The sequence below is a fragment of the Dermacentor variabilis genome, chromosome 3 (assembly GCF_050947875.1).
Source record: "Dermacentor variabilis isolate Ectoservices chromosome 3, ASM5094787v1, whole genome shotgun sequence".
In the NCBI taxonomy this organism is placed as follows: Eukaryota; Metazoa; Arthropoda; class Arachnida; order Ixodida; family Ixodidae; genus Dermacentor; species Dermacentor variabilis.
Genome location: NC_134570.1, coordinates 16,951,598 through 16,970,778, shown reverse-complemented (window position 1 = coordinate 16,970,778; position 19,181 = coordinate 16,951,598). Strand labels below are relative to the sequence as shown.

The following is a 19,181-nucleotide window of genomic DNA, read 5'->3' as shown; positions in this document are numbered from 1 at the left end:
TTGTTTAGTCTTGCTGCGGAGCGAGCGCGTCCGAGCAGCCTGGCTGTGTGCAGCGCGGCGTGGTTTCGCGAGAAATGTAAACAAGAGAGGAGAGCTGGCCCGATAGGCGGAGCAACGCCAACTTCCAGCTTCCCTTCAGAGCCCTTCCCTTCAGAGGCGCTGACGTCACAAAGAGTGACGTCAGGGCCTCTCCTGAGTTTCCTTCCTCCGTGAGTTGACTCGTCCAACAAACCATGCGGTGACCGTAATCACAGTGATAATAGTGAGAGCATTTTTCACGAATGGCCACCTAGTAGCAGCCTCTCGAACTGGCGTGCGGCTTCTTGCAGAAAGTTCCATAGCCAAGCGCGGCCAAGCCCGGTCAAAACTCGTCAAAAGCCAAAATGGCGGTTGGAGCGGTTGTCCACTTTAGCCCAGGCGGGTTCGGGTGGCGACGCATCGTGCGGGAACGTTTTCACAGCTACTACGTAACCGCGGGGTTCCTTATACATTGGATCCTATGGAAGCTATGCCGGGACCGGATGAAAACGACGTAGCAGCCGGGAAAACGCAGCAGTGAGGAACGTAACAGCGGGGTTCTACTGTACTTAGGCATGTGTCAATATGAATTTTTGTAGCGCGTTTTTTTTTTCTATTGCAAATGATGAACAATGAATTTCATTTATCTTCAGAACTAAATGGCCTATTGGAAAGATAATGCATATTTGAAATCAGCACAAAAATCTTAGCAGGAATGGAAAGTTACATGAATATTGATGGAAAACATCATGAACATTATTTTAATAGCAGTGTCCCCCCTTAAAGTTAAGCTGTAACAGATCTGTCTTCAGTGTTTATGAAAAGTCTCCCAGTTGCTGTACACCGTAGCAAGCATATGTTTTAGAGGTGATTGTACCATTTTTAAGGGTCTGCTTACCTTTTGCTTGCTTCGTGGCATTCTCAATGGACTCAATCAAGCTGCGAACCGAGTGTTGGGCACTGTTGCTGCTGCTGCTGCCAGCGCGCAGGTCACTCCATTTAGACAGTGGCCGGCTGCTTCCGGTACTGCTACTACGAGGTGGCGTGCTCAGTGGTGCCCCCTCCTGGCTTCCACCACCATCGACGGGGCCATCACCTGATAAAGAGTGGGCCTTGGGCGATAGCTCCTGCTTGCTCTGAGGATAGATAGAGCCAACAGTTTGAAGAGTGACCATACCATTTATCCACCACGTCCTGGACACAAGCAACCATACAGAAATCCATGGATACAAGCAACCACAGAAAGCCATCAATGAAGTCAGAGAAAGCATAGGAGGAATCAAATGGCTTCTTTTTTCTTATACTGAACTGCATAATTATTCACAGATGAAAATAAGCAGTTCAATAAAGCAAATCATTGTCCATAACAAAATTCTACAATTAAATAAAAATCTGCTTATATCCACAGTGCTTATCCCTGGCTTTACTGTCTCATGACCTATGATCGATTCTACAGTTCAAGGAAAGCGGTTCACATTCCCTATGCTTTCCTTGACTTCGTTATTTGTTACTAGAATCTGAGGCCCTCGGTTTCTCCGATTCTTCTTGCTCATGAACACAGGCATCAATGTTTCAGACACAAGTGCAACATGCAGACATGCAGCAGATATCGGTTGCTGGCAAGATAATTGTATCAAGCATTAATAAACTAAATATGTGTAGTCTTCGACATACCACATTTTCAATTAATTTTTGTTTTTACTCCCCTCTGACCTTAGTATATTTGCAGAAGCAGTGATCGCCACAAAGACAACAGTGGACAGATTTCACCGCATGCAGAGGGCATGAACAGCGACCCTGACAGTGCCATGATGAAAGTACTCCTCTCCCCTTTCCCGCCGTACTTGGGTTCAAGGCAACACTGAGGAGAATGTCGAGAACAATGTCAATGTTGTGTTTCTCAGTGAATTACAGAGGCAGCTTGCACCTCCTCAACCTCAAACCAATTGTGGAATATTTTTATTCTCACCTTGCTGCCTTCTGACCCGGAGCGCTAAACAACTTAGTCATGGTATAAACACAGCGCACTTCTTACCACAGTTGCACTTCAGCCAACTAAGGACTACACTATCACTGGCATGCTATGCAGCAGCGGTGGCATTATGTCAATTTTTTATCAAAACAGCAAGAAATTAAAAAAGCTTCATTATCAAAAATATCCTGTTCACAATACTTCAGTCTGAAAACAAAAAACAGAGCTCATAATTCTTTCATATGACCTTTGTTAAAGTGATTAAATTGATGAGAATTTTTCTAGAAGTCTTCTTCGAAATCTCACAACTCATGTTCTAGGGCACACCAATCAATAAGGTTGGTCTTATTAGATTTCTTCAATCGGGCAGAGGCCATTGATACCCCTTTAAGTGAAACCAGAAGAATTGATCTTCCGCAAATGTTTCCTGAAAGTAAGACAAAGGAAACTTGCATGAAATCACCAAAATAAGTAAACGAAAATGGACCTCACATTTAAAATAGGCACAATGTTCTCCATCCCTGTAATCACCCTGAAGAGAGCGTTAACAGTATTTCTAAATAAATAAATAAATAAATAAATATAATTACATAAAAGAAACATCGTTTTAACAAAGTTGAAGGAAGAGTCAGAATTTCTTGGTTATTGTTATACTTTTTATGCCTTTTACTGTTTATTATGTTTTTTCTCTCCCCCCCCCCCCCCACCCGAGCTATATACATCATTCAATTTTTACTGTAGTGCATCGTACTAAAGGCATCAAGTTACTTGTGGTCATGTATTCAATAAATGAATTTTAAAAAATCATATCCATTATTTTGTTAAATTCTATTCTGGTATACAGTCGAACCCACTTACAGCTATCGCAGATCTAACCATCTACCAAATATAACGACCATGTTTCAGTGCATTTACGATTTTCCAACCCTACCTATTGAAATTGCTTCCAGATACAGTCACACTCGTTACAACAGACCCATGAACAACAGACTTTCGGATATAATGAACCATATTTCAGCCTTAGCTTGCTCAACCTATTTTATTAATGCAATGCGCAGATAGTGACTGCGGATCCGGATCATGAGACTGAAATAATCAGAAGAATAAGAATGGGCTGGGGTGCGTTTGGCAGGCATTCTCAGATCATGAACAGCAGATTTCCATTATCCCTCAAGAGAAAAGTTTATAACAGCTGTGTCTTACCAGTACTCACGTACGGCACAGAAACCTGGAGGCTTACGAAAAGGGTTCTACTTAAATTGAGGACGACGCAATGAGCTATGGAAAGAAGAATGATAGGTGTAACGTTAAGGGATAAGAAAAGAGCAGATTGGGTTGAGGGAACAAATGCGAGTTAATGATATCTTAGTTGAAATCAAGAAAAAGAAATGGGCATGGGCAGGACACGTAATGCGGAGGGAAGATAACCGATGGTCATTAAGAGTTACGCAATGGATTCCAAGGAAAGGGAAGCTTAGCAGAGGGCGGCAGAAAGTTAGGTGGGCGGATGAGATTAAGAAGTTTGCAGGGACAACATGGCCACAATTAGTACATGACCGGGGTAGTTGGAGAAGTATGGGAGAGGCCGTTGCCCTGCAGTGGGCGTAACCAGGCTGATGATGATGATGATGATGATTAATGCAATGAAGTTCACTTTGAGCAGACCGCACTACAATGAATTATTGGCTACAGCAGACGAAATTAGCGGCAATTTTTGTCAATATCGGGCGTATAAAACAGACTTTTGCCGTGTCAATATGAGCTGGCAACTGACTTGCAAGGGTCAGCCGATGATCGCAGCTCAATATCTTGCGCGTGAGGAAGGAAGGAAGGAAAGCGGGGCGCAAGTGTACCCTCTTTCGCGCGCAAGACGCAAGGTTAACCCTTGAAAGGTTTTTGCTGTATATGCACAGCGACGATTTTCTGTCCCGCAAGGTCTTTGCTGTACGGGTACGGTTTCAACCCTCCGTTTGAAATTTCACACCATAATGACAATGCGTACTCACTGCAAGGTGCTGCCATCTCTTAGGACTTATAAGCATTTGAAATTTGTGCTACTTTCTTGCAGAGATAGAAAGAACTGATTTCTAGTTTCAGCATGTGGCGCAGACTGCGGCAACACCGCTTTCGCGGTTTCAGTTTCGCCGCGTGATCGCAACGGAGGCGCGCGAAACGTGATTTTTCTTTGTCGGCACTCTCTTGCAGGGGCGGTGGAAGTTGATTTCCATCTTGATTGGCAGTGCTCTTAGCTTGTTTATCACTGCCGTTCACGAGGTATTCTCGCTTTTTGCGGCAACGCGATTATGCAAGAGGGTGCCTCAGACCTCTGCCCAAGGCAGGCGCACGCCGAGAAGATGTCATGTGTGTGCCAACACAACTCGTTGTTCCAAGAGGAGAACAGACACGCATTTTAGGTGTGCAGACCGCAATAAGGCGCTGTGCGTAGACCCATGTTTCAAGGAGTAGCAAGGAGTGTTTCAAGGAGTGCTGTGCTTTCAACGTTTATTTCACCTTGAAGCGAGAAATAGCACAAAGGTCAATTCACTCGGTGCTGCTGCTGCGCTTATCTTGCTTAATTTGCTATCACAATCGATGCCTCGCCTTTCAGGCGAAACTGCAACTTTTTTGTTTTTTACTTTGGACGTTCGTCACTCACTCTTTGCAATAAAGCTGTTTGACATCACGACGAAAGTTTCGGAACTGAGGCGCCTCGGATATTATGAAATTCAGATAAAACGGACATTTTCTGTCGGATTATCAGGGTTCGTTGTAACGAGAGTCGACTGTATAACGAACATTTTTTAAAATCGCGGTTGTGTTACGACAAACACTTCGAGCCTGGTCAAGGCAAAGAGAGGGCATGCGAAGTACCCAAGTACGGAAGTGTGACCAAACTGGGTACATGGCAGTGCGCAACCCACTCCAGTCCAATCGTGATGAGCAAGCGACCACCACATACAGATTTCGGAAGCCATGAAGAAGGTCATTCGCTATCAAGGCACGCCTCCAGGAGGTGTACAACCTAAACAGCATGGTGCAAGGCGTGCATTGTCATGTGTGCTAGTGGGATATCGGATGCCATGACTACAATGACCATGACAGCAGAACTCTTGTCGTGCAATTTTTCGTGCAGCACTACGTTCATTAAGCCTTTTTCAATTATTTGGAACGACCATCTATGTCCTTCTGCCATGAGAACAACGGCCGCTGAAGCTTTACAGTTGTTGGTATTCCAACAGCCTGAGTTGGTGAGAACACTGCCACCATGCAATGTTGCAAAGGACTGACGGTTACTACGCCATTATCAGGAGCTTACACTTCAACGGCGCTTGATTCACACATTGCAGATTGCTGATAATGGTCGGTGGTGACGTTCTACCTTTCGAACATCACACTTGATTTACCCAAAGCGACATGGATAGCGTAATTTTACAGCTCTTGTATGGCTGACGCACAGTCGTAGTGCCAAGACCATGGTATTTGAGACTTTCACAGAATGGCGTAGCCGCAGTATTTTCCGAAGTATTTTCCGCTTCGCTTTCTTGTGAAGAATACCATTATGTCCAGTTGGTATTAGAACATATCACAAGCTCTCTAATAAACGATGGTGCAGCGCTCGCAGTTTCAAAATGACAGGTGATCGGAACTGGGTGCCATTTTGAAAGAGTTATGCTACACCGCATTTTGTTCCTTAGACGTTTCTAACAAAAACTTCAGGCTAGGTGTGGGAACGCACCAGGAACTAAAATGACAAATAAAATCTGCTTTTCAGACCAAAATGCTTGCGAATTGTACCGTATTTATTCAAATCTAGGCCGATAATTTTTTTAAATAATCATATACCAAATTTTAGGGTTGGCTTAGGATTTTAAGAAACACGCCAGTTTCTAATTGAAATTGATAAATATGGTGCACAGCTAGATCCATCTACAAAAGTCAGTTTCGCAGCAGCTACTAGCCGCACCAGTAGCCAATTGAAGTACACAAGTGATGTCGCCATTTTGACCCGTGTCATATTGGCATGCGGTGTGGCGTTATCATAATGACCACAAACAGGCGATTCCGCCAAGTTGCCACTTTCAAGCGAAAAATTGTGCTAGCCACATAGGCATCGTCAAACATTTAAGCCAGGCGGGACTTCGGCATCAATGAGAAAAATGTCCGTTGTTGGAGGGAGCAACGGGAGGCACTTTTTTCGTACATCGGCCACGAGATGAAAGTGATAAGGAACACAGCAACATATAATGAGCTTGCCATGTTCATACATAATAAATGCTGTTTTCATTTTGTGAATGCTGTCCTTGCTTAGTGTTCGACCTACATCATCATCATCATCATCATCATCCTGGTTACGCCCACTGCAGGGCAAAGGCCTCTCCCATATTTCGCCAACTACCCCGGTCATGTACTAGTTGTGGCCATGTTATTCCTGCAAACTTCTTCATCTCATCCACCCATCTAACTTTCTGCCGCCCTCTGCTACACTTCCCTTCCCTTGGAATCCATTCTGTAACTCTTAATGACCATTGGTTATCTTCCCTTCTCATTATGTGTCCTGCCCATGCCCCCATTTCTTTTTCTTGATTTCAACTAAGATATCATTAACTCGCATTTGCTCCCTCAACCAATCTGCTCTTTTCTTATCCCTTAACGTTACACCTATCATTCTTCTTTCCATAGCTCGTTGCGTCATCCTCAATTTAAGTAGAACCCTTTTCGTAAGCCTCCAGGTTTCTGCCCTGTATGTGAGTACTGGTAAGACACAGCTGTTATAAACTTTTCACTTGAGGGATAATGGCAACCTGCTGTTCATGATCTGAGAATGCCTGCCAAACACACCCCAGCCCATTCTTATTCTTCTGATTATTTCAGTCTCATGATCCGGATCCGCAGTCACTACCTGTCCTAAGTAGATGTATTCCCTTACCACTTCCAGTGCCTCACTACCCATCATAAACTGCTGTTCTCTTTCGAGACTGTTAAACATTACTTTAGTTTTCTGAAGATTAATTTTTAGACCCACTTTTCTGCTTTGCCTCTCCAGGTCATGAGCATGCATTGCAATTGGTCCCCTGAGTTAATAAGCAAGGCAATATCATCAGCGAATCGCAAGTTACTAAGGTATTCTCCATTAACTCTTATCCCAATTCTCCCCAGTCCATGTCTCTGAATACCTCCTATAAACACAACCTACATGCGAGGGTTTTTTCTTCCTCTTCCCCCCCCCCCCCTTCGGGGCCAGCCCAGACTTGAGTAAGTACAGTAACTGCCGATGCGAGCTTCAGTGCAGTTAATTTTCGGGGGCTTTTACGGGTGAGTCCGTATATGAAGAACTATTCATATAATGACCACCCTTTGCGTAACTATCGAGTTTGTTTTAAATGGGTTCAACTGTAATGACATTTGACTGTAGAACGATCTTGGGAATATAACTAGAAGGACAAATATTTAAAAACATTTTTGTCTAGTACCTTAGTCAGACGTGCAAATTTAGTGACACTTTTAGTGAGTGCACTTCACTGTTAGTGTCATTCGCAGGCTGTCACACGGCAAAGTTTAGTGACATTTGCTATGGAATGCGCTTGCCCAGCAAGCATGTTCGACGAACCCACTTCACTGCCCTGAAGTGTGTAGCCTCAACAGCAGCGCTTCAAGAATAAATAAATGCTCACAACAGAGTCAGCACTAATTCTGAGAAAACTTTTTCGTGATTTCAAATGTAATGAGGGCCTTTTCAATAGCAGTGAAGCCAAAACAAGCTTGAAATATTCATTTATCGTGGATGCGACCAGTTTCACCCCGTGGATTTTGGATATGTTCTTTGCTTGCATAGGCTCAAAACAAATAGACATGTTAATGGGATTACAATATTTCTATTTTTGATTGCAATGGTTCTTGTAAAAAAGCACCCTTTTCGTAGTAAAGCAGTAACCGTTGCTAAAATCATATTAACCCCTGTGGCTTCATAGATTGTCAATGTGATCAGTCCCGAATGACACTTCGTCTTGCCATCTAGCCCCATGCCAGTAAAGTGTCACTAGATTTGCTCGTCTGACTAGGGTTCTTAGACCCAACTCCCTCTTAACAAGATTTAAGTGACTGAGTATTCACTATATTTGAATAGGGAATTGGGAGTTGGGCTTAAGGTGAAGCTTCTACTTGGGGAGCAGGCTGGACCTCGAAATGTCAGCCAGCAGAAACTTCATTGTGTCGAGAGGTGCACACCTTGAGTTTGGCCAACTGGGCCTCCAAAGCCTCGAGCTTCTCCTGTAGCTGCTGGTTGTCACACTGGAGCCGCTCCACCTCCTGTTGGGCCTCTGTCTTGAAGTCGTTGGCCACTCGTACAGTGGTCAGCAGGTCAGCCTCAAAGCGCTTCCAGTCCTCTTTCTGCAAACCGAGACAAGAAGGAGGGGGCTAACTATAAGTTCAATAACGCAGCATTTTGGGCATGTTGGTATGACATGATGACGCTTATAGACATGGTGCTGTGTGTACCACATCTTTCTGTGTCCTTGTCCTTTCGTGCGCTATAAGCCTCATCCCAACTATAATGCAATATGCACCCCTCTCACCGCTGTATGCCAATTAGGCCTCACAAGCTAGGCCACGAAATGACACCATTTTAATATCTAATAATTTTTTTCACGTAGCATACTGCTGCAAACATGGTGGCATCCTGCCTTGTTGAAAAGCTACCTTGTGAAATTTCGATGTGATTCATTGACAGTGTGACAGACATCATGTAAGTGAAATTTATAGGACACACAGTAAAACCTCGTTAAACCATACCCGCTTAAACAGTAGTTTCATTGTAAAAGTAGCAAAGTCAAATCCCAGATTCAGCGGCCATTGAACATAATGTGTTTTATATCTGCATAAACAGTACCAGCTTATTGCGTACGTATCAGTTAGCACGTAGTGTTTTCACTTTTCGTCGTGCAAACATGGCGGTGCATCCTCTCCATCGGGCGACCTGGCAGAACATGCCTCAGAGATCAGAACAACCGCCTCCAAGCGTCCTGTGCGTTTGCATGTGAAGCCACATCAACATCATTTCAGCGCCGTGCCAGACCGCGTTGTGGCGTCATGCAACCAAGAACTCGCGTCATGCTGAAGCTCAGATAAAAACGACACCGGGTGCTCAGCATAGAAGAAAAATTAGACATCGTTCATGCTATCGAACGTGACACAAAAAAGTCGGCGCTGGCACGTGACAGGGATCGGCTGTTGACAACGTTGTGTGCCATTTGGAATGCAAAGTTGCTCGGCAGCGCTGCTGTGACCAGGAGGAGATGTCGGCTATGAGGTTCGACTTTTCGCCATCATTACCTCTGTTGTTGCCGAAGTGTCAGCTAGCAACAGTGACGAGGACGACACGGAAAGCAATAGCACGAGCAATTCAGGCCCGACAGGGGCAGAAGCTGTGCGTTACATCAGCCTCATGAATGCAATTGTCGCAATGAGAACAGCAGCCCACAATGAAAAAGGCGCCTCACGACTTCTGCAGCGCTACCGCGCGCGTGCACGACGAATATGTAACGCTGCGGAATCTGCCATGCGAGTTTTTGCCAAGAAGAGGGGTTTTCCAGGTTTTCCCTGAGTGCCTTTGCAAAATTTTCTGAATAACATAGAGCTCAGTACTATGTCAAGACGGGCTGACGCCATGTCACCTAATGCTGTAACTCTCCAGTAAGCATATTAAAAAATATGCGACACTCACGCGGATGCCAATGCTGCTGGGGCTGCACCCGTTGAAACGGGTTCCCCAGCGCATGGCTGCTGCAGATGATGATGATAGGTGTAAGCCTCAGGGATTCGGTACTGAAACTTCAATGAAACTTCATAATACCGAAGCGTCTTGGTGATTCCAAGATTAAATTACGTATGTTATTCTGAAATATTCAGTAATCTGTCATTCGTACTACAGAAAGTTTTTTACATTGAAAATATAGGTATTTTGGTGGGGATTTAAAAAAAATTGTAAATCTGAAAAGTTCGTTAATGTGGTGTTTGTAATAACGAGATTTTACTGTAATATATTCTTAATATTATTATTTGATTAAAAGAGATGTTCGAAAGTGTTTGAATATTCCATTGGATACGAATCTTCAAATCAAATCGAATATATTGCTGGCTGTGTGGGAGCAAACACAGTTGTTAGCATTTGTTTCTATCAAATCTAAGAATAGTGGGGCGATTTCATGCTGAATTTTCTGACGGTTTCATGCTGCTAGCGAAATTTCGCCTGTAAAGCACACTTAGGCACTAAACAACTAAATTTTACGGCAAAGCCAGCCTCTAGTAGCAAGGGGCACAAAATTGTGAAGAACGCGGGCGAACTTTTCTTGAGATAGCAACTATATGGACACTCCAGGCGCATTTTTGCCGTCGCCATTGTCGTGATGTTCCGTATAATAGTCCAAGGGCAATAACACTGTCCCCACACACCGCATGCTGTATTTCCGAGTTAAAGCACGCGAAGGGAGCCAATGAACTAGGCTCATCTGGCGCATGGGTGAGAGAAAGGCGGAGAGCAAATGCGCCTCTTATGTCGCATGAAAGGCAGTAGAGAGAGGGGTGGGAAGGGGGGAGCGGTATTAGGCTCCGGCAGCAACTGCATATTTTTCAACCAGGAGCAAGGGGAACTGACGATCGCGGCTCAATTTCGCGTGCGAAACGGAGGAAGGTGGGGTGGCAGCGTGAGAAGGGGCGGGGAGGAGCGGTTTCTACTTCACCAGAAATGCGTACTTTGCACGGCGTCATGCTGCCTTATCTTGAAAACAATCTGCAGGCGGCTCATACCTTTGTGCACGCTGTTTTCCTGCCACTGTTTACGTTGAAGTGATACACAGCACGAAGGTCACTTCAGCTGCTGCTGCTGCTGCTGCTGCTGCCACACTTGCTCATGCCAGCGTTTTGACAGCATGTGTCTGCGGTCATCGAGTGTGATGGGTTCATGTTTGCCTGTGCACACTGACACCGCACTTGTTAATTCAAGCGAATGTTTCCAAGTTTATACGGCCAATAAAACTGCTATTCTTACTTTGTACACCGACCTACTAATTTGCTACCGCCATCAATGCTTCGCCTTTCGGGTGAAGCTGTGACTTTCTTTCTACTTTTTTTTTTCTTCTTTTTTTCCCTTTTTGTTGCTTATTGCTTGACGGCAAGTGCGATGAGCAATGACTGGCACGGGGTCAAATGCTTCCAAGTTTACAGCCATTTGATGCGGTATAATAAGGCACAGGCTGGCGAGGGCAGCTAGTGGGACTTACTAAATTTTCCAATTTCACGTGAGCCAAACACACGTTTCATATAACAGCTTAGTAGTCTAGTTTTTTAACACTGATAATGTAATTGCAATGTTCAAACATAACAAATTAACCCAACTTGCTAATAAATGCATGTGCATATCATTATTCAATATTAAAAGCTAAGTATTCGTATTCAATTCGTATTCAAAAATGTTTATATTTGCACACCCCTGGTATTCACCTTTCGAAAGCAGGAAACTAACTAGGAAATAGTTTCCCATCATCTGCCAAAGGTGAAAAGTGGTATTCTTTGTACGATGGCAACTTGTTCCCATTACAAAAGGGTAGCGCAAAGACCTGCCTCAAGCAGGTGCTGCGAGTGCAGATCATCGAGGTCCCGACGTGCAGCTCCCAGCAGGGCCGAGTTGTCAGCCAGGCTGTTGCTCATCTCAGCGAGGGAGGCGCGAAGTTGCCGCTTCTCCTCTAGCAGTCGCTGACAACGGGCTTCTGCCTCCTCACTCAATTGTGCCTTCTCTGCTTCCAGTTGCTCCACACGTTGCTCTAGTGCAGAGACCTGAGTTCAGGACAAGAAACAAGGAAATGTTAAGGAGGAGATGCACTGTAGCCATAGAACCTTGTGAACACACAGGGCGAATCACCTTGGAGCTCTGCGAGTGTGTCACACAAGGGCAATGCTAGTGTGCAAACACACTAATATGGCAAAGCATGCAGTGCTGAGATGATAACAGTTAAAAGGGGCATGATATCAAATTTTCGATCATAATCTGTATTGCGTGAGATAATCTTTGTGCATTCAAGAACACATTGACAAAATTTTAGCGCATGTGAGCCGGCACGTAATACGCAATTGAATCTTTTATATTACACTCGAACGGCTTCATATAGGCTGATAGCTTCATATGTGCTGTGCTTTCAACGTTTATTTCACCTTGAGGCGAGAGATAGCACGAAGTTCAATTCACTCGTTGCTGCTGCTGCGCTTATTTGCTTAATTTGCTATCACAATCGATGCTTCACCTTTCAGGTGAAACTGCAACTTTTTTGTTTCTTAGTTTGGACGTTCGTCATTCACTTTTTGCAATAATGTTGTTAGACATCGCAACAAAAGTTTCGAAAGTGAGGCGTCTGAGATATTAAGAACATCGGATAAAACGGGACATTTTTTGTTGCATTATAAGGGTCCGCTGTAACGAGAGTTGACTGTATTTAGTCACAGGCACGGAGTAGGAATAACAGGAGCTGAAACTATGGGTAGGTGCCAGGGCGAGCGCAAGCCGTGATAATGTCATGCTGGGTGAGGAGAAGACGCCCAGCTTCAGACATGCTATCGCGAGTTGGCAAACGTTGGCGTGGCGCCCCTTACGGTGCCGCCAGAAGGAACTACTTTTGTTGTCACTCGCGCTGGGAGTGGAGCGCGCATGGCCAATGTCTCCGATGGCGCCCGGTGTCGTCTGCTTCTGGCCACTTGCGTTGGGTTGTCGGATGCCACCATAAAGGTTTTGCGTCTGCGCGGTTTGCCTTCAAGGAATAGAAGACCTGTAGGCCATTTTAGTGTAAATATTTCTTTCAAGATTTACATTTACGATCACATGCTTTTTATGCAGTAATAAGAGCAAGAAACTAGTGCATTTGAAAGCTCAAACAATCTGCAATTGTGGCCAGGCGCATATAGAATGCGCAATCAGCAACCTTGCACGTATAGAAAACTGCACTTCATGCTTTTTAATTTTTTTTTATGTAATGAAAAATGAGAATTTGTTCTACTTTATTATCATGCGCCATAAAAAAGTGCCAATCAGAGTATACGATACCTAGCTATTGTGCGGGGATACAAAATTTCATTATTTTTATGCAGCATGTTTGGGTTAACGTTTGCAGACGGAACAGCAGAGTAGAGCAGAGTCTGCCACTCACTTCGAGCATTCAGAATAATCCCATCGCAGCTTCTGAAGTTCTGCCACTGCTCCTCTACGATGTAAGTGTTCACTGTGTATGTGTTCACCGATTATTGAAAATGTGTTCACCGATAATTGAAAATGGAGCGTCAATGCTTCGTCCCAAACTGTAACAGCAAATACAAGCCATGTCTGGAAAACGCTAAAACTTTCAAAGCTCCAAATGATCTTGAATGCCTGCGAGAACAGGCCAGAGCTATAGAAAGCGAGGATATATAACTGACCAGTGTAAATACTACGCTGATCTTGAAGGCTGTGGGGTCCTCTCACACCCGTGCTCTTGGGACAAAGGAACGACAACACAGTAGTGCAAACAATCACAAGGGCATTTATTGCACCTTTCATAGATCAGTGCCTGCTAGCCGAGCTGCTATCCACAAAACATGCCGATGGGCGCGCAACAAATCTAGAAGTCTGACTCACCGCGACCGGAAGCGAGCGAATATGTTCGCCCCATGCTGGATCCCAAGGCCTGGTCGTTCGCGTGTATGGTCACGCGAATCGTGGCGCGTTCGAGGGCGGCCACGCGAGGCGGTCTCGCAGAAGCATGGGTCGCCGCGCGCGCGCGCGGGACGTCCACGCCGCGCGTCGACCCGCCGGGGAACAAGGTCGCTGCACGTGCGGCACGACCGTCCCGCTTGCTGTCTCGAACTCAACAGCCCGAGCGCCTTGTCTCCCGACGCCCGAGTAACCCCGCAGCTGCGCGACGCTCGCGCCATCTCTCGCACCGCGCTTGTACCACTCCAACCGCCGCGGGCGCCAGGCCACGCGGCGGGCGAAGCCACCCTGCAGGAGACGAGCCATGCGGGAAAACTAGATCTCAGGGGAGGCGTGAGAGTCACGCATCCCCACATCCCCCCAACCTTAAATCGCTACATATTCCGGCGAGACATGTGACACGGTCTAACATCAAACTGTGCTTCGCAAACAAGGTAGAACATTAAACAGTGGTCGCGCCGAAGAAATGTCCGCACGCTGTCCATAACATGCGAGCCGACATTGTCCTTGGGTGCACCGCTGGCGTCCGCCGGTCACAGCAGCAGCTTTGCAAACTCGACGGCAAGATTCCAGGCCAGGACTCCGGAGACGACGACGCAGCAGTCGGTACGAACAAGCGTCGCTCGTGCCGACGCGCCCTGCTGGGAAGAGCCGCCGTAGCTGTCGGTGACCGCCGGCTCTTTTGTCCACCGCCGAGGGTTGTGAGCTGTATACAGGAGGCCGCCGAAGTCGCCGCGCCGAACTGGCCACAGCATCGCCATCGCCCGGGGTGGCTCGATCGTAATCCGGGGCAGCAGCGCAGACGATGTGCAGGTGACGGCAAACCAGGGGTGACTCCAATCACGCTGCGTAAACTCAACACACTCGGCAAACACTAAAGTAGTGCAAGGGAGAGGAATTCTGCATGCGCATCGCCCACGTGGTACGATGTTCAACTCGGCTAGCAAAGATGGGGCAGCTACTCAGATGCTAAGTTCACGTGAACGAAGCTCGCTTTCTTGAGTCGAACGAGTAATTTCAATTCGTGTGAGGCTAAATAGAATGAGGGAAGCGAATTGCAACACCTCAACGCCACGGTCCACCAGGTTGTGTCCCTCCACGTGCGACAGGCAGCTTCGTAAAGCCTTAGGCCTAAAGCGTCGCTACACTGACAACAACCGGCATCCAAAAACAACACCCAAAATGAGCGCAAAACAGGCAGCCGCGAGGAGACGTTAGCTCTGTGAGGTGGTCCTACTCCGCTCGGTGCACGTAGCATCCGAGTTGACGGCGCCCACCGTCCCAGACGGTGTCGGAGCGCCCGGTGCCAGGCCGCAATACCAGTCAGCCCGTAGTGGCACCCGTGGCCCGCGGCCACCCGGCTCCCAGAGCCGCGACTTCATCAGAGTCAAAGAGATAGGAGAAGCTATTTACATGAGAAATTCGGACCACCCACGAGGCTTCCGTACTCACTCGCTTCAGGCTTGCCACTGCTCCGCGGGCGCTGAGCCTCGCTCTCCCAGGATGCAGACCACGTGGCTCTCGTACCGACGAATGCCATTTAAAAAAAAACACTTGCGAAAAGGCTTAGCATGTTGACATGTTCAAACACACTACAGCCACCATCACCTCGCTCAAGAAAGCACGCCGCCGACGCTAGCGATCAAAATTCACGCTAGGCCTACGCTTCGGTTCAAACAAAGGTCTCGAACGAAGCAAACTGTTAAAGCTATCGTCCGATGCCCCAAGAGCCCCACGTTGGGCAGCCAGACGAGGGGTCTCTCACACCCGTACTCTTGGGACAAAGGAACGACAACACAGTAGTGCAAACAATCACAAGGGCATTTATTGCACCTTTCATAGATCAGTGCCTGCTAGCCGAGCTGCTATCCACAAAACATGCCGATGGGCGCGCGACAAATCTAGAAGTCTGACTCACCGCGACCGGAAGCGAGCGAATATGTTCGCCCCATGCTGGATCCCAAGGCCTGGTCGTTCGCGTGTATGGTCACGCGAATCGTGGCGCGTTCGAGGGCGGCCACGCGAGGCGGTCTCGCAGAAGCATGGGTCGCCACGCGCGCGCGCGGGACGTCCACGCCGCGCGTCGACCCGACCCGCCGGGGAACAAGGTCGCTGCACGTGCGGCACGACCGTCCCGCTTGCTGTCTCGAACTCAACAGCCCGAGCGCCTTGTCTCCCGACGCCCGAGTAACCCCGCAGCGGCGCGACGCTCGCGCCATCTCTCGCACCGCGCTTGTACCACTCAAACCGCCGCAGGCGCCAGGCTACGCGGCGGGCGAAGCCGCCCTGCAGGAGACGAGCCATGCGGGAAAACTAGATCTCAGGGGAGGCGTGAGAGTCACGCATCCCCACAAGGCGCAGTCATCCTTGGTCAGCCAAGAAAGTCAATGTTGCTCCTGTGGTACTAGTCGGTCCCTGTCTCATGACGATTCGGCCAGCTTAGCGAGAGCACATTGTACTGTGAAACCTCGTTAAACCGTAGTTGGCCGGAGCTTGGAAAAAGTATGTACTAAACGGCAGTACTGCTTAACCAAAATAGCCTGAGGTCACCCACTTACCTGTCATAAACGGAACTCGGAGAGAGTGTGATGAAAGGGGAAAAAAACATGCAGTATTTATTCACTTCACACGACAAAAGTGGTATTTTCGTTTGATGCCGCGGCAGCCTAGCAGCGACAACAGCGGCCTCAAACTTGCTGAAGCTGTGAGCCAGCTTTTCAGCCAGCCCCCTCTTCTTGAGAAACAGTCGTGCGGCAGATTCCTCGTTGGCGTTTTGTACTCTCCGTGCACGCGCGCGGTAGCGCTGCAGAAGTTGTGGGACGCATTTTTCATTCGGGGTTGCTGTTCTCGTCGCTACCATTGCATTCATGAGGCCAACGTAACACGCAGCTTCTGCCACTGTTGGGCCTGAATCACCCGTGCTGTCACTTTCCGTGTCGTCCTCGTCACTGTTGCTAGCAGGACTTGTCAAAGCGCCTGTGCAGCTTAAAAATGACCTGGAGGTGACCAACAACTCAGGAGACCTGTGGACCGTGGTTGCGGAACTGCTGCCCGCCGTCTCTTCCTTCAACGACTACGTGGAAAGCGACAGCGCAGCACTAATGGCGGCGGACCTGACAACCGAAGAGTTTGTTAACTGCACTCATGACGTCTCCAGTGACGATGACAACCCGAAAGAAGACTGTGGGTCACCGAACACAGATGATGAGATCGTGTCGAACATTGATATTTTAGTGCACATGAACAAAGTCCGCACTTTCATTGCTCGGTGCAATGGCGCACCTGATGAGGTATTGCACAAAGTGGAAGATGTAGGCGCGTTCCCAATCAGCCGTGCATGCTGCATGCGCCCGAAGAAAATCCCTTTCTTCAAATAAAGCAGTTTTGAAATGAGTGAAACAAGTAGACGCTTGTCTGCACACGCGTCTACTGCCAAAGTACGTCATTTTCATTCCTAGGTTTGTCCACTGGCTTATAACTGCAAGTTTTTCATAACAACAATCTTTCAAAATACCGAGCGATTTTCGGCGGTCCCGCGCAATTCATTATATCGAGATTTGACTGTATCTTGAATCTAATGCATCCTCTGCATCGCTTCGATAGCTTTGACAAACCGACACATGAACATACGCCCAGCGTCTGCCATTCGGTAGGAGGCGCTGTCATGATGTCCGCCACCATGCTCCTGCACGACATTATGAAGACGCGGGAAGGAGCTGAGTTGCACCTCCTAAATTATTCTTTCTCCGTGATAAAAGGTTAATACTGAAATCATGCCTTTGATAAGTCGTCATTTATGCGCACAAAGCACAACAATGCTTCCAATAACATGAAAAAGTTCCCAATGTCATCACCAGGGGGACGATACACAGCAGTGAAGACACACCTGTGAGATGCCAGACTCAACCCTTCATTGTCTATTGTCAGTGCAGAGTAAATTGGGAGCATGCTACGTGAAATGCGCTCAGATACAAGCTGTAATACACGCCCACCACACCTATCAGAACAATTTAAAAAGAAAGTCATAGTGCAGCTGCATGGGATGACATATGTCATAACGTGGCTGCAAGAAAATCCCACGGATAAATGAGGCAGTGAGCATGTTTCTCAACAAAGAACATCAGCAGCACAGGCGAAAGCAAGACAGGCAATGCAGAGAAGGAAATGTGGAAATGAATGTGCAAGAAACAGAAAAGAAACAGGCACTTGCCATGGTGGTAGTGCACTCTCATAAACAAACATTTTGGCAGAAACTATAAAAGACTGTCAGTCAGCGATAGCTTCCCAGTTATTCTGTAGTGTTTCTCACATGATGTAAAGCTTGCTTGGTGCCTGTGCTGCTCACGCAGGGGAGGACCACACACCAGCTTCAACTTAGCTCCTTTATCTGAAGGTTAATTGGAAGTAGTGACTACAGACAAGATATGGAACCCGGCAGTGGCTTCATGGATGACATTTCTGAATGTTTATCATCAGAATGTTGAACTTGCTTTCCCCATTGTGCACCCCTCTTTCTATTTCATCATCATCCCTCATCACACATTTATGCCCCTGTTCCCCCTTCCCCTGTGCAGAGTAGCAGGCTAAAGCATGCTAGCTCAGGCCAGACTCTTTGCCTTCTTTCAAATAAATTCTCTCCCTCTCTCATGTGTTCCTTTGACCATGAAGTACCTCCTACTGCTAAGCACATAAAATCCCTGCCTTGAGCTGACCAATCACATGCATTCCCCTCGTCTCCTCCTCCACACCTGTGCTTATTTCTCTGCCTCTTCCTTTCTCTCGTTAAGTGCTACGTGTTAGATTGACTGCCAACCAAAAAAATTCAGGGAAGTAGCTGAGAGCTACCACTTTCAAATCATAGGTCAGTGAGCAGGCCCACCTGAGCATGGGTGGCCTGTGTCTCCTCCTGCACCTCTGCCAGCAGCTGTGAGAGACGGGCAGCCTCCCGCTGAGCCACAGCCAGCTGCTCCTGCAAGGCCTCCTCCCGCTTCCGCTCCTCTTCCTCTTCCTGCTGCTGCCTGGCACGATGACTCAGCTGGCTGCTGTCCACCACACAACAGACAGGGGAGGCCTCTGCTGCACCACTGCCAGAGAGGAAATTCACAAAGGGGCACTGTCAACAAAGCTGTGGCATCAGAGGAAAGGGTAATGAGACATTAAAGAGAAAAATTATCTACGGTACCAAAAATGCCCCTCCCACTATGAAGGGAGGCAGGGTAAGCCAGAAAAGGTGCAAAACTGAAAGACAGCAGCTTAAGATTTCCACACGGGCTCCCTGTGATCACATGAATTTCAATGGCATCTGCTCAGGCTTAGTGCATTTTTTATTGGTAAAGATGGACTACATTGTACTATTGGCAACTCCAGAATCCATAACTTGTGCTGGCAATACTGTCTAAATAAACAAAGATGGCTATGACATCCAGGTTCATGGCAGCTCTTTCACTTAGTACTGCGCTCAAG

The 19,181-nt window shown here is 47.2% G+C and overlaps 1 protein-coding gene across 4 annotated transcripts in view; it reads right to left on the bottom strand.

Moving 5' to 3' along the window:
- LOC142575191 (cytospin-A-like) overlaps nucleotides 1-19,181 on the bottom strand; it is a 148,229-nt gene that overhangs the window by 64,300 nt on the left and 64,748 nt on the right. For all 4 annotated transcript variants that reach the window (XM_075684317.1, XM_075684316.1, XM_075684315.1 and 1 more), the window contains 4 exons: nucleotides 18,598-18,802; nucleotides 11,602-11,818; nucleotides 8,216-8,373; nucleotides 917-1,154 (listed from right to left, as the gene is read on the bottom strand). In XM_075684317.1, the coding sequence (XP_075540432.1) occupies nucleotides 917-1,154; nucleotides 8,216-8,373; nucleotides 11,602-11,818; nucleotides 18,598-18,802 (818 nt within the window). The remainder of the gene's footprint in view (nucleotides 1-916; nucleotides 1,155-8,215; nucleotides 8,374-11,601; nucleotides 11,819-18,597; nucleotides 18,803-19,181) is intronic.